The 15176-nt window shown below is 35.5% G+C and overlaps 1 protein-coding gene across 2 annotated transcripts; it reads left to right on the forward strand.

Moving 5' to 3' along the window:
- The first annotated feature begins 3502 nt into the window (after positions 1-3502).
- On the forward strand, positions 3503-15094 carry LOC117331837. 2 transcript variants are annotated; one of them, XR_004533660.1, is made up of 6 exons: positions 3503-3864; positions 6909-7159; positions 10084-10216; positions 12592-12927; positions 13458-14354; positions 14421-15094. XR_004533660.1 is itself a non-coding variant. In XM_033890763.1 (5 exons), exons 1-5 carry the CDS (start codon positions 3741-3743, stop codon positions 13709-13711), a joined length of 1098 nt encoding a protein of 365 aa, XP_033746654.1. In that variant the 5' UTR covers positions 3503-3740; the 3' UTR covers positions 13712-15094. The 2 variants fall into 2 exon arrangements, 1 of the variants encoding a protein (XP_033746654.1); XM_033890763.1 differs by having other exon boundaries at positions 13458-15094.
- Positions 15095-15176: the final 82 nt, after the last annotated feature.

The raw sequence follows: 15176 nt of genomic DNA on the forward strand, positions 1-15176 counted from the left end.
GGGGTCACCAGACTCTGGTGGTCACAGATAACACCTAACCATGTAATTGATCCTGAGGTCACTTTCTCCTTATTTACAGATTTTTGACAAGAATACCGAAATTCCTTGTTATCTGAAGAACCACGCCTTGCTCCATCCTTAACTACGCCTTTCTCCATGTTGACCACGCCTCACCCCATGCTACCACGCCTTTCTCTATGTCTATATGCTTCTTGCTGGCTCGGCTATCGTTCCTCAACCATACTTCTAGCTACCATTCTTAATCACTTTAAAAAAAAACTAAGAGATTATCGGTCAATACTTCACGGCCACATGCACGCCTCACAACTCCCGACTTTCTCTCTCTCCTTCTTATTGACCCATCTTTTCTGTCAATTATTGAATCAATCAAATGACCGGGGCAAATATTTTGTGAAAATACCGACTATGGTTGAAGTCCAGATCAAATGAAAACTTTCCCAGTCTAATGACATACCTGGCCTACTTGCATACGAGAACGTTATGAAACGTCAATCTAGTTATATAAAGAGGCCTAGGTGTCAGATTTATATAAGCGTGTTGAAACTTGTTTCTAATTTATTTTTGTATTCATAATAGGTTGTATATATATATCGTTTAATGAATTGCCAAATATAATAATGTTTAAACTAAGTATGGTAAGCCAAGTTGCCATTTATTCACGGAGCAACGTTGTTAGGGGATTTTACTAAATTATTTTTAAGACATCTCATATAATTATATCAGATATCTTATAAACTTTATAAGATATCTTATGAAATATACAAGATATGTCTTATACTTCATTTATAAGAAATCTCATATAATAAATGAGATATTTATATAATCTAATTTTCTTTATAATATCTTATTTACTATAGAAGATATCTTATTTCTCTCATATCTCGTCATGTTGGATAGAGTTTGCCCATGTAAGATAGCTATGTAAGATAAATCTATCTTACATAGCATTTCACGCGCGCGGATTAATCTGCGTTCAAGGGGGACAACTCTCACAACGTCGTCTGCTTGTGTTCACATCCGACAATCCTTATCGTCGGTGTCGGTTTTGAAACGTTGGACTTAACTATAAAAATACATACATTCTTAGATAAATATATATCATATCAGCAGTAAATCAATAGGGCTACACGGTTAAACGATTAAACATTTCATCTGAGCGAACATATAACTCCGTTACTGTAACAAACAGTTAGACAACGCCTACAGGCCTGTTGTAACAGTTACAGTACAATACAGACTTGCCTACCCGACAGATTTGTCATTTGTCATTAAAAACACGTAAACACACACAATCACCTGGCAATGACAGGAAGTAAAATAAAAGCCATACATAGAAAAATATAAAAAAGAAAATGTCAAACATCACAACCTATGAAATGGTTCCGTTTGCGTCAGCAGGGGGCCCTGGAATTTGTTTACTCTACTGTACTGTCAGTAACTGTTAGACCTACTCAGTAACCTGTGTATTTGGAAGTTGGGAATTGGCTCTTAAATGAACGAACATTCGGTAAAAATGACACCTCTCGATGTTCATATAAAAATATTTATTTTAATTGTAACTCAGAGTCTATATTTGTGTAGAGTAACCATGAAAACTAACTGCCATCCTAGCCTTTCAATATGATCATCGTTAGCCTATCGACTGACCTACCTTCGTCATTCCATCAAGACAGCCGGTTAAACACATATAATCCTATGTCACAGAAAAGATCGAATACTCGTATAGAGTCACTGTTCGCTGGTTCACACACGAAGTTGCCAAAATCACAGTGAATTTAAAATTACCAGCCACGAAACATCGCCGCTTCATGGCGATCGAGATCGACATCACTCTCAATATCCTTGAACTATGAATGGAATTCCAATGACAGTCGTGACGTCATGCAGTGACGTAGTATTTTATAAAAAAAAATTGACTTGACATTTAAAAGTACAGTGTGTTCTGTGAAATGATTAAATATGTCGAGGTGCAAATCAAATTATATGTGAAGTTGGAAAACTCATTTCAGCGTTGGCTTTCAGTATTGTTGATAGAACTTCTTTTTCTCGGATGTTGACAATTTGATCACGGCCACGTAAAAGTCGGTCAAGTTACGGTAATTTTTATCGGCGAATTGTTCATTCGTTCATCACTTAACCACAAAATGAATGAAATTTGTGTTCAAACATAGTTTGTCAAAATAGGGCATGATCTTTCAGAATATCACAAGTATATTTAGTAAAAACGTCAAATAAAGAAATTAAAAAATTGAAGAAAATGGATGGCTGAGGGACACTTTCGCCAGAAATTCGGCAATGATACGAGAGAAAAAGACTCTTTCATTATGTGTGTATGTAGGATAGGGATATTCCACCCTCGGGATCACAAAATGTGGTAAAACCCTCGGCAAGCCTCGGGTTTCACCACATTTTGTGACCCCTCGGGTGGAATATCCCTATCCTACATATACACATATGAAAGAGTCTTATAATAATTTGGTAAAAAAAACTAGATCAACATTGCTCCATGAATAAATGACAGCTTGGCAAGTCATTTTCAAGGGTTAGATTCCTGTTATCGCGATTTTCGTTATTTTGTAGCACTGACCAAAAAACTTAGGGTTTAATTATGGCCGCCATCAAGACTTGATATCTTCCCTACTACAAATAAAATAAGATCTCCACTCACCTCATTATTTGAACTAGATCTATCTATGACAATATCACCAGTGACGTCAATGAAACAAAATATTCTTATCTTTCCGAAACACGTGGCTTATCATTTTTTTGAATTACACAGACTTGAACGATGGCAGTTTTCATAGGCCTACTAAACTCTGCTTTCAGGGCACAGTTGTTCAAAAGGTGATTAAGCTAATCACATTTTAACAACATTATTCAAATCCTGATATAATAATTTCTGGTAGAACTATCTTGTCAAAACTTTATGAAATTCTATTATTCTTAATTCTCTTCCAAATGGCATAATTTAAAGATGATATACTCACAGGTTTTGCAACAAATGAGAAGTGAAATTTTCACTAATCAAGTGATTAAGCTATTCTAATCACCTTTTGAACAACTGGGCCCTGATTGGTAGGTTTTAGTGTGGAAATAACGGAAGGTACTATCGTAACAGTAAACGACATGAATTTTAATTTTACTGTTAATAAAGACTTATTATTATATTTATATATAACAGAAACGAAAACATGTGCTGTACCTTTGTCTCACTGACATAAATATTATAATAAAAAAATAAAGATTAAAAAAATCGAGAAAAAAAATCAATACTTTATATATAACACAATGTAGGCTGCTTGCTATGTCATCAAATTAATTTAAGAATAAATATATCATACCGGTATATACAGGGGTGATAATAATTATTCCGATAGAAAAAAAAATGCCTGGCTAATATCTAATTATGATAATTTATTCTCGCAAGGAAATCTAGTGAATTGTACAATACGAGTTATTTCCCTTGTACTGTAAACCACTTGTTTCCTGTGGGTCAAAGTGGTGATTTGATTAATTATCATCCATGACAACATTTGCCATATTTTTAGTTCCGGAACACTGATTTGGTTGTTGTAGATAACAAGGATAGGCTTAAAATGAAGTCTGAAGTTACCACAGAGGATGAAATCGAGTTGTGTCCCTTCTTGTTTCACCAGCTGCTTGTCTTCTATGATGGAGGAGTAGACGGACCATGTTTCTGAGGGAGCTATCATCCTGTGATGGGAGCATCCCTGAAAGTTCTGATGGTGATAATGGAGGTTATGTTTCTTGAACATCTGGCCTCTCCCGCACGGAGTTACCGTACACGTCAACCAAGGTCTGACGTCACACTGCTGTCAGTTAGTAAGTTGGGACTGTAACAGTAATGTATTCACTATGGGGCGCCGTTTTACTATTTAATTATTCCCATTTGGTGATATCACCTATTCAATCAGTGATATCACTCATTCGAATAGGTGATATCACTTAATGAAACGAATAGGTGATATCACCCATTCGAATAGGTGATAGGCCCTATCACTTATTAAGTGATATCACCTATTCGAATGAGTGATATCACCTATATGAATAGGTGATATGAATAGGTGATATCACTTATGAGATTTTATAAGTGATATCACCTATTCGAATTAGTGATATCACCTATTCGTTTCATTAAGTGATATCACCTATTCGAATGAGTGATATCACCTATATGAATAGGTGATATCACTTATGAGATTTTATAAGTGATATCACCTATTCGAATTGGTGATATCACCTATTCGCTTCATTAAGTGATATCACCTATTCGAATGAGTGATATTTACATTTACACTGCAGCCCCACTATATAACTTTACCAAGCTCACTTGGAAGTTATGAGTCCATAACATATTTTCTTCGTACGGTATTTCAACAATTTGTTTGATGTAAATATATGCATTGAACAGTGGTTTTATTTTGTTTATGATGGTATGAACTCATCACTATATGAAAATAAAACCACTGTTCAATGCATATATTTACATCAAACAAATTGTTGAAATACCGTACGAAGAAAATAAAAGTCGTGATGTGTTGCGACGTTGTAACTACAGTAGCCGTTGAACTGCTAAGATAATAGATAGTTCCAGTGAATCTACATGAAGACACCAGTGTTATTAACAAAATTAAAAGAATTTCAATTAATTTATAGATTCACACTCCACAATTTCCGTCTCGCATTAACTATGGTGGTCACAGCGGGTATTGACACAGATATAGTTAGTGACGTGGTCGATTGTTCTATAGGAACTGTACGCTTCAGCCATTTGTTGTTAGCTTACCTCTTGGAGAAGTTAATATATCTGCTTATTTCCGCAGTCTTCAGCTTAGTTTTTGACAAAACACTCACTTGACATTAGATTTTTGGAAAGGTCATCAGGTAACGGGAGAAAACGCTAAAATTGCGTAGATCAGTCCTTTGAAAATAGTAAACAGTTATTGTATGGGTGTAAGGCAAATAGCACTTTTATTGTCCCCCAAGACATTTGCAGAGGGAAATATTTAATGTCAAGGGGGACAATAAACGTCCTATTTCCAGAAATACCCATACAATAACTGTTTTATTATACCCACATTTAAATTATTCCATTTTGTTCAAGACTAGTAATAAAAGCAAAGTCTGTTTCAATGATCAAATTTTAATGTAAATTCAAAATCAACAAAAAAGGCATTACTTGTTGTGTGTTAGCGTTGTCGTTGTTTTTAGAAACAATCCTCTCCAACGCTTCTTCATCCAGATTGTTCCTGTAGCATTCACTCGAACAATTTTAGTAAACAAACTGTTTCTGTTTCATCTCGGACGCTTACGTTTTCAAACAAGTTTTCTGACTTTATCCTAACACAAGGGATGGCGTTAGCTCTAGATGATCCGAAGGGATATGACAAATGCATTGTCCAATCAGAATGAACAAAGCAAAAAAATCAGCGAAAATATGAATGCGTTAATTCCGGGTAAATAGCACTTTTGACTATTAACCTGGTAAATAGCATTTTTGGAGGATGTGTTTCAAATAGCATTTCTTTTGTCTACCTTTTATATAGTGTAAAATAATAATACCATCGTCTAGTTGACGTTCCGGTAACGTCACAAAGATACGACGTCATGATTATGTTACCGATTCCAGCGCTTATTCATGTGCTGAGCCCCTTTTCACTGCTTTACGCTAATTTTAACGCAGTCAGAGTCTACTTAGCTAAAGAAGAGGAGATGCAAATATAAATATGGGTATAATTTAGTATTTTCACCTCGTTAGAATTGGATTTTCTGTTAAATGATATAGTATAACGGCATTACATTTATGACGTCATCAAACTAGTTTCATTTCAGCAAAGGAAGACAGCCGCTATAATATTATTTGACATTAAAAACCTACTAGCCAAGAAGAAAGTTTCCATTTTTGAGATTTATATATACATGTACATTATATATATATTGTATATTAATCTATATCAAGACATTGACATTAATTTGAGACTTGGTCGGAGCTGAGAGAGAGGCTCCTAAAACTCCCCTGATTGTCTCAGCCATGTCGCCTATGGCCTGCTCTAACTGCCAAGCCACAGCTAGTTTGCTGTTATCAAAAACTTCCCATTATAAGTTTATAACTGAACTGAAAGAATACTCAATAGTAGAATGAAAGATGCAGACCAAGTTGTAAACTCAGCATATTTATTATCCCAGTTGGAAAAAAAATGATAGTACATATTCATTCTAAAATTTCCCCATTTTTAAAATCAGAATATACCATAGGGTATACTAGATTTCAAATTTTCCGGGAGATGCATAATTCCGAAAGGTCTCTGCACCAGAGGAGTCCAAGCCCATAGATTTTCATTTTAGCCATTAAGTACTACCTTCTTTTCCTATAGATGAACTGAAGTTGCTGTAGCAAAAGTTGTCTAATATTTAATATCTAAGTGTCATTTCAATAACAAATTCAGTGATATTTTACAATCCTATAACTTGTTTCTCTGCCTAACCAAGAGCCATGCCATTGACATGTAATTTGGCTGTTTGTTAATTTTGGCAAAACATGCGAAAAATACATAGCAGTAACAAGCTACATGTCCACAGCAAGGCTCATGGTTAAATTGTACCAGAATACTGTGATTTATATATGTATAGATGCTACGAAAATTAAAATTTCAATTAATCCAGAAGAGAGATTGAGCAGCTTAATATACATTTATTTCTAATATATAGTTTCCAGGTATTAGTCTGTCAAAATGAGGTCTATAACAGTATTTTGATGAAGCTTGAACTTGTTCAATCTCCCCTTTCCTTTCAAGAAGTTGTCAAATATATATAAAACCATAAATATCACTGCAGTTATATAACCAATTTTTTTAATACTTCTACAGTACGTTTGAAAGAAAGCTGTGAAACTGTTACTCGGAAGCTAACCCAGCATGAGAGTTACCAAATCCAATGGGAAGGACAGGGAACCGGAGCCAGCTGTAAGCTAAGCTTCCTCGCAGAAAACCCATACAATGTTATGACTGAATACAAAATTTGCTTCCGATTTTTGGTTTATGACATCGAGGACTGTGGAATCAAAGTTCGATTCTCTGAGTCTGCATGGATGTACTTTAACTATGTGTACGACACCAGGGTAAGAATTAGTGACTCACTTAAATTCTGGTAACACTTTCCAAACCTCTGCATGATCATACAATCTCCCTTCATTCACAGATTCATCTCCTAGTTAAACTGTTGTCCTCTAGCTATATAAGCTAGACTGTGATTTTTCTGTCAAACCCTAGGGTAGGACAGAGCATGTGCTGGCAACAGTGACCTCACATTACAATACAATGAATTGTGTAAGCAATGCAATGTCACGGTTGACAAATCATGGCACATCAAAATTGCTTTGTATTGCAATATATTGTTTAAAACTGGATAAATAAAAGCGCATGATAGTAGAAAAAATAATGTTCCTCAACCTTGAGGATGTGACTGAGAAATCTCCTACATGAGGGGTGATATTCTTTGTTTTTTTCCCTTCCTTCCTTTTTATTTCAATTCAACAGACCCTAAGGCCCAATAATGGAATCGATAGCATGTACATTAATGATTATAATAATAAATAAAAAAAATAACAATATTGTTATGAAGATAGAAAAACAATAACAACATAGCAACGTAGCAACAAATTGCTTAAAACAGTACTTTTTTCAGCTGTTTATTAAAAGTTGACAGAGAGTGACACGTTAATATCTACATCGTAAGTGTCCATGAGATCATCAAAATATTTTTGGCTTCTCATAAGAAAGCTGCATGAATTTACGAACATTTAGTCTGCTAAATGAATTGTGAAATAACGATTTGCACTTTTCCTAAGATGTCGACTAGGTACATGGTAAGATACAGAATTTATCAGATACTGGAAGAATATTTCTGAAACTTCATGTATTGGTTCTTCTCGGTGTGTAGTTGTACCTGTTCAATTTTGAAACTGATCAGAAAACAAAATGGCTAACAGGCAGCAATCTTAGATTTTAACTGTTGGAGTTTCTTATTGCTCTTTCTTGAGAAGTACAGCGGAAAGATATTTTCTAAAGATTAATAAGTAAGTTTTCCTTGGTCAATATAGTTGTGCAAAGTCAATTTTGAGTCAGTCTAGAAAAACAAAATGGCCAACATTATATTGATGTATGTTATTATTTCTTAGAAAAATCAGTTGATTTTTTTTTCAGATTACAACTAATTTCTTTCATGTAAATAAAAGGAAAAGAGGAAAGATGAGAAAAGATCAGTCTTACATAGAACCAACAAAGATCTTTCAACTTTCGGTGTCAAGATCCCTCTGGAATCTCTTGTTTTTACTTGTTTTAAAGTGTGAAACATGTGCTACAAAAAATATATAGGTCAAGTGTAAGTGGAAGTCAACACTTTGTTATGTAATACAGCATATAAACAAACCAATAATACCGATAAGGAACCTCATTCCTGTTTAATTTGTAGAGATTTACATTGATACTCAATTAGTGTATAATACATTATATATATTATAAAGAGAAGTGATGTTGTGACACATGTCTTTATATTATAAAGAGAAGTGATGTTGTGACACATGTCTTTATATTATAAAGAGAAGTGATGTTGTGACACATGTCTTTATATTATAAAGAGAAGTGATGTTGTGACACATGTCTTTATATTATAAAGAGTAGTGATGTTGTGACACATGTCTTTATATTATAAAGAGAAGTGATGTTGTGACACATGTCTTTATATTATAAAGAGAAGTGATGTTGTGACACATGTCTTTACGTTAAAAAGAGTAGTGATGTTGTGACACATGTCTTTATATTATAAAGAGAAGTGATGTTGTGACACATGTCTTTATATTATAAAGAGAAGTGATGTTGTGACACATGTCTTTACGTTATAAAGAGAAGTGATGTTGTGACACATGTCTTTACGTTAAAAAGAGTAGTGATGTTGTGACACATGTCTTTACGTTATAAAGAGAAGTGATGTTGTGACACATGTCTTTATATTATAAAGAGAAGTATTGTTGTGACACATGTCTTTACGTTATAAAGAGAAGTGATGTTGTGACACATGTCTTTATATTATAAAGAGAAGTGGTGTTGTGACACATGTCTTTATATCATAAAGAGAAGTGGTGCTGTGACACATGTCTTTATATCATAAAGAGAAGTGATGTTGTGACACATGTCTATATTTAATAAAGAGAAGTGCTGTGACACATGTCTTTATATTATAAAGAGAAGTGGTGTTGTGACACATGTCTTTACGTTATAAAGAGAGGTGATGTTGTGACACATGTCTTTACATTATAAAGAGAAGTGATGTTGTGACACATGTCTTTACGTTATAAAAAGAAGTGATGTTGTGACACATGTCTTTATATCATAAAGAGTAGTGGTGCTGTGACACATGTCTTTATATCATAAAGAGAAGTGCTGTGACACATGTCTTTATATTATAAAGAGAAGTGGTGTTGTGACACATGTCTTTATATTATAAAGAGAAGTGATGTTGTGACACATGTCTTTATATTATAAAGAGAAGTGATGTTGTGACACATGTCTTTATATTATAAAGAGAAGTGATGTTGTGACACATGTCTTTATATTATAAAGAGAAGTGGTGTTGTGACACATGTCTTTACGTTATAAAGAGAAGTGATGTTGTGACACATGTCTTTACGTTATAAAGAGAAGTGATGTTGTGTCACATGTCTTTATATTATTAAGAGAAGTGATGTTGTGACACATGTCTTTACGTTATAAAGAGAAGTGATGTTGTGACACATGTCTTTATATTATAAAGAGAAGTGGTGTTGTGACACATGTCTTTACGTTATAAAGAGAAGTGATGTTGTGACACATGTCTTTACGTTATAAAGAGAAGTGATGTTGTGTCACATGTCTTTATATTATTAAGAGAAGTGATGTTGTGACACATGTCTTTACGTTATAAAGAGAAGTGATGTTGTGACACATGTCTTTACGTTATAAAGAGAAGTATTGTTCTGACACATGTCTTTATATTACTCTGCCATAGGAATACAGCTGTAAAGACCGCATGCCTATTAACCAATGGTGCAGTGGATGGCACGGCCAAGCATGGATCAGCCTACTTACAGCATCTTGGCAAAAACAAGGGAAATTCACAATGGAAGTCACCGCTATAGCAAGTATGTTTTTTTTAGCCCTGTGGTAGAGTGACAGGTTAGTAGTTCAGTGTGGTATGCTTCATTGGTCTTCCTTAACTCCATATTGTTTGTTTTTAGCTCACCATGGCGCAGCGTACGTCGTCCGTCTTCCGTGCGTCCAGCATCTCTTAACATTTCCTTTAAATCCCTACTAGTCTTGAACGTTTAAATGGATTTTGATGAAATTTGGTCTGGAGATTTATTGCGCAAAGGAAATCTAATGCTGTATTAGCTGTGGCTCCCCTTGAGCTAGAGGGGTGTGGCCTAATAAGGGAAATTGATTTAAATCCTTTAAATCCCTACTTGTCATGAACACCTGAATGGATTTTAATGAAATTTGGTCTGAATCATTTATTATTTGGCAAAGGAAATCTAATGTTGTATATAAAGGGTATGGCTCCCCTTGGGTCGGAGTGATGGGGCTTGATATTTGGTCTGGAGCATTATTTGGCAAAGGGGCTCTAATGTGTACAAACATAGGGTGTTGCTCCCCAGGGGCCAGAGAAGAGGGGGCGGGGGGCCCAATTGACGAAATTGAGGTAAATCATTTAAATCCCTACCTGCCTGAACAACAGAATAGATTTAGATTAAATTTTGTGTGGAGTGTTAATGGGAAAAGGAGATCTAATATTGTATAAACAGAGGGTGAGGCTCCCTTTGGGCTAGAGAGGAGGGGCCCAACATGGAAAATAGAGGTAAATCATTTAAATCCCGACTCCAGAGTGCCTAAATGGATTTTGTTGATATTTGGTCTTGATCATTATTGGGCAAAGGGGATCTTATGTTGTATAAACAGAGGATGTGGCTCACCTGGGCCCGGAGGGATGGGGCAAAATAAAGGAAATTGAGGTAAATCCTTTAAATCCCTACTAGTCCTGAACGCCTGAATAAATTTTGATGAAATTTGGTCTGGAGCATTATTGCGCAAAGGAGATCTAAATTTTTATAAACAGAGGGAGTGGCTCCCTTTGGGCCAGAGGGGAGGGGAGCCCATTAGGGGAAATTGAGGTAAATCTGTTGAATCCCTACTATAGTCCTGGAGGCCTGAATGGATTTTGATGAAATTTGGTCTGGATCATTATTAGCTCCCTGGCCTGAAGACCAGTGAGCTTATGTCATAAATGAAGAATGTGGCACTCTTTGGGCAGGAGAAAGGGGGCCCCAATAGGAGAAAGATAGCAAAACAAAATATCCAGGTGAGCGATGCAGGCCCTCTGCGCCTGTTGTTTTGTTCTCTAAACATTAGTCGGAGTTCCTTCCGTCCTTAACACCATATTGTTTCATTCTCTTAAAGCTACTGGAAGTTCCTTCCTTCCTTAACACCATATTGTTTTGTTTTCTAAAAGTTAGCGGGGGTTCCTTCTTTCCTTAACACCATATTGTTTTGTTCTCTAAACATTAGAGGGAGTTCCTTCTTTCCTTAACACCATATTGTTTTGTTCTCTAAAAGTTACTGGAAGTTCCTTCCTTCCTTAACACCATATTGTTTTGTTCTCTAAACATTAGTCGGAGTTCCTTCTTTCCTTAACACCATATTGTTTTGTTCTCTAAAAGTTACTGGAAGTTCCTTCCTTCCTTAACACCATATTGTTTTGTTCTCTAAACATTAGAGGGAGTTCCTTCTTTCCTTAACACCATATTGTTTCATTCTTTTAAAGCTACTGGAAGTTCCTTCCTTCCTTAACACCATATTGTTTTGTTCTCTAAACATTAGAGGGAGTTCCTTCTTTCCTTAACACCATATTGTTTTGTTCTCTAAACATTAGAGGGAGTTCCTTCTTTCCTTAACACCATATTGTTTTGTTCTCTAAACATTAGTCGGAGTTCCTTCTTTCCTTAACACCATATTGTTTTGTTCTCTAAACATTAGTCGGAGTTCCTTCTTTCCTTAACACCATATTGTTTTGTTCTCTAATCATTAGAGGGAGTTCCTTCTTTCCTTAACACCATATTGTTTTGTTCTCTAAACATTAGTCGGAGTTCCTTCTTTCCTTAACACCATATTGTTTTGTTCTCTAAACATTAGTCGGAGTTCCTTCTTTCCTTAACACCATATTGTTTTGTTCTCTAAAAGTTATTTTGTGTGCATTTCCTTCTGACCCACTTTTCAGCAAATATATTGATATTGTATTACAGTTATAAACCAAAAAAGGCCTATATAAAAACTTAATCTTGACATGTATTTGTTGTATTTGAGATAGATAAGTATTATAATTTTTGTTTTGTCATATTTGATATTAACATAAAACATAACTGCATCACATACATGTATAATACACTGAGTTTTGGCAAATTGTTTTTATTATTAGCAGTATAATTATTTTCTGAAATGATAAATGCCTAATGTTTTGTTATAGAGACGAGTCTGACTGTGGCAGCCTGTGTAGCAATTGTCCTGAGTTGTCTTGGGAGCTTGTTTCTCATATGTATAGTGATAAGCTGTGTCAGAGCAAAACGTCGTAGAACTAGAGGAAACATTCGACGCTCCAGACTTTCCGATATCCGAAATATGAGGATGAATAGAGCTAACCGAATACTGATGGATTCCAGTGCCTCCTTCCCAAGAGAAGAGTCCAATTCACAGCCTTTTCTCTTCACAGACTTCTCGTCCTCCTTTCTACGCCCACCACAGACCACCATAGGGAGATCCCCATCCTTAGGTGTCATTGGTCGTTCAACACCCATAGATGAAGGTGAGTTTCTCTTGACTATTTGTCAATGTATTTTCCGAATTTGTCATTCAATAAGATTCCTCCATATCTATCGCATTACCTACCATAATAGCGTATAAACCATTACCATCCAGAATCAGGTTTCAAGAAATAATAATTAAATAATTAATAATCCAGCTCATGGTGGCCTAAAGAGTCATGGTGCGGCTTTAGTTATCTGCCCTTATGACTTTGAACATGGGTCAATTAAGGTTTCCATTCATCCACCTAGCAACTTTTACTTAAAAATGCTATTTGTTAATGACAGTAGTTATTGGCTGAATTTTATCTGGTTTTGATTGGTATTGTGTATTTAATGGACTAATCAAGAAGAGAAACATCAGTAGTGAAACATTTAGATTCAATCTGTTATGAGTATTATAGTTCATCAACAAATTCTGAAAGGTAAAAAGGATTGTTGCTTCAGGATGGTATATCACTTAGAGAATGGATAGAAGATAACTTATATTTTATGCATGTTATTTTATTTCAATTTGTCGCTATATTTCCAGATAATATCTCGGACATTGCACCATCTACTGACCAAATCAGCAGTCCTCCACCCTCATACCACACAATCATTCCACAGGCCCCCGACGGGACAGATAGTCAGCTACTCTCTGACCAAACAGAAAACATGCAGCTGCCCACTGAACCAAGGGACGTCCCACCCCCTACAGAACAAGGGGACGTCCCACCGCCTTCCTATAACACAATCAATCCTCCGCCATCTTATGAAGAATGCATGCAATATACAATTACATGAATTTGTATTTACACTGATATGAAAACATTTATTTTGGGATACCGTCCAAAATAGTGATATCAGTAATTGTCCTCAATTAGCTGTCATTTACCTGTATAGTATAGGTTTGGGGTATGGAAGACTTGTTGATTTAATCCCATTGTACGATGTGACTGATCAGTAGAGCCCAGTTGTAGAGTCTGCAATTTTTTTGTGATATCTTCTGCTGTCAGGACATTTGACTGAAATAATGTCTGCCCCACTGCAAATACTGTATAGTTTTTTTTATATTAGCATAGGATTTAATCTCCCTCTATTTGTGGTCATTAAATGTAAATATCCAGTGGATATTAATATATACAAAAGTTTAGAAGATTTTTACAAGGCGTGGTTTTGCGCAAAATTAAATATCTGCTGATAGTTTCTGCTGGGAAAACTGAAATATTAGCCCTGTACAAATAACTATATATTACTTAGGATAACTGCTTTCTTTTAAGTGATGGTGTCATAAAACAGGTAATGTGAATGCCATGGATCACCAAGCTTTCATGTCTGAATTGTGATATTTCAGTGAGATCACACTTAAAAGTCTGGAGTCATGTGACACTGGCTATTGTGAGGTTCCAAACAAACTATTGTGAGGTTCCAAACAAACTATTGTGAGGTTCAAAACAAACTATTGTGAGGATCAAAACAAACTATTGTGAGGATCAAAATAAACTATTGTGAGGATCAAAACAAACTACCAAGTGAGATAAAAATAATAACCAATACTGATAACTCCTACAGGATCACACATACTGATGACCCAACTCCTACAGGATCACACATACTGATGACCCAACTCCTACAGGATCACACATACTGATGACCCAACTCCTACAGGATCACACATACTGATGACCCAACTCCTACAGGATCACACATACTGATGACCCAACTCCTACAGGATCACACATACTGATGACCCAACTCCTACAGGATCACACATACTGATTACCCAACTCCTACAGGATAACACATACTGATGACCCAACTCCAACAGGATCACACATACTGATGACCCAACTCCTACAGGATCACACATACTGATGACCCAACTCATACAGGATCACACATACCGATGACCCAACTCATACAGGATCACACATACCGATGACCCAACTCCTACAGGATCACACATACTGATGACCCAACTCCTACAGGATCACACATACTAATAAAAATCAGGAAACTTTATCATAGATAATAGTAATGATGATATTATTTATTAATACCGGTACTATAGACATGTTCCCGGTGATAGGAGCCTTCGTTAGCTTGACAGATTTAAGCTTAGTGCTGCATTTACTATCTTTGTGTAATATGTTCGAATATTTATGAAATAAATTGGCTTAAATTTCAGCCTACTGTGTTAGATTTGTTGTTAAAGTGCAATTTATATTGACACAACCTTCAGCAATTTGTATCTGCAGTCATAGAACCT

The sequence above is a fragment of the Pecten maximus genome, chromosome 7 (genome assembly GCF_902652985.1).
Source record: "Pecten maximus chromosome 7, xPecMax1.1, whole genome shotgun sequence".
Lineage (NCBI taxonomy): Eukaryota > Metazoa > Mollusca > Bivalvia > Pectinida > Pectinidae > Pecten > Pecten maximus.

Excerpts from the sequence above, each read along its gene's own strand:
- LOC117331837 (XM_033890763.1), top strand. The coding sequence starts at position 3,741 with ATGGGAGCATCCCTGAAAGTTCTGATGGTGATAATGGAGGTTATGTTT. Across the intron at positions 3,865-6,908 it reads CGTCACACTGCTGTCAGTTA|TACGTTTGAAAGAAAGCTGT; the intron begins GTAAGTTGGGAC and ends ATACTTCTACAG. Across the intron at positions 7,160-10,083 it reads ACTATGTGTACGACACCAGG|GAATACAGCTGTAAAGACCG; the intron begins GTAAGAATTAGT and ends ACTCTGCCATAG.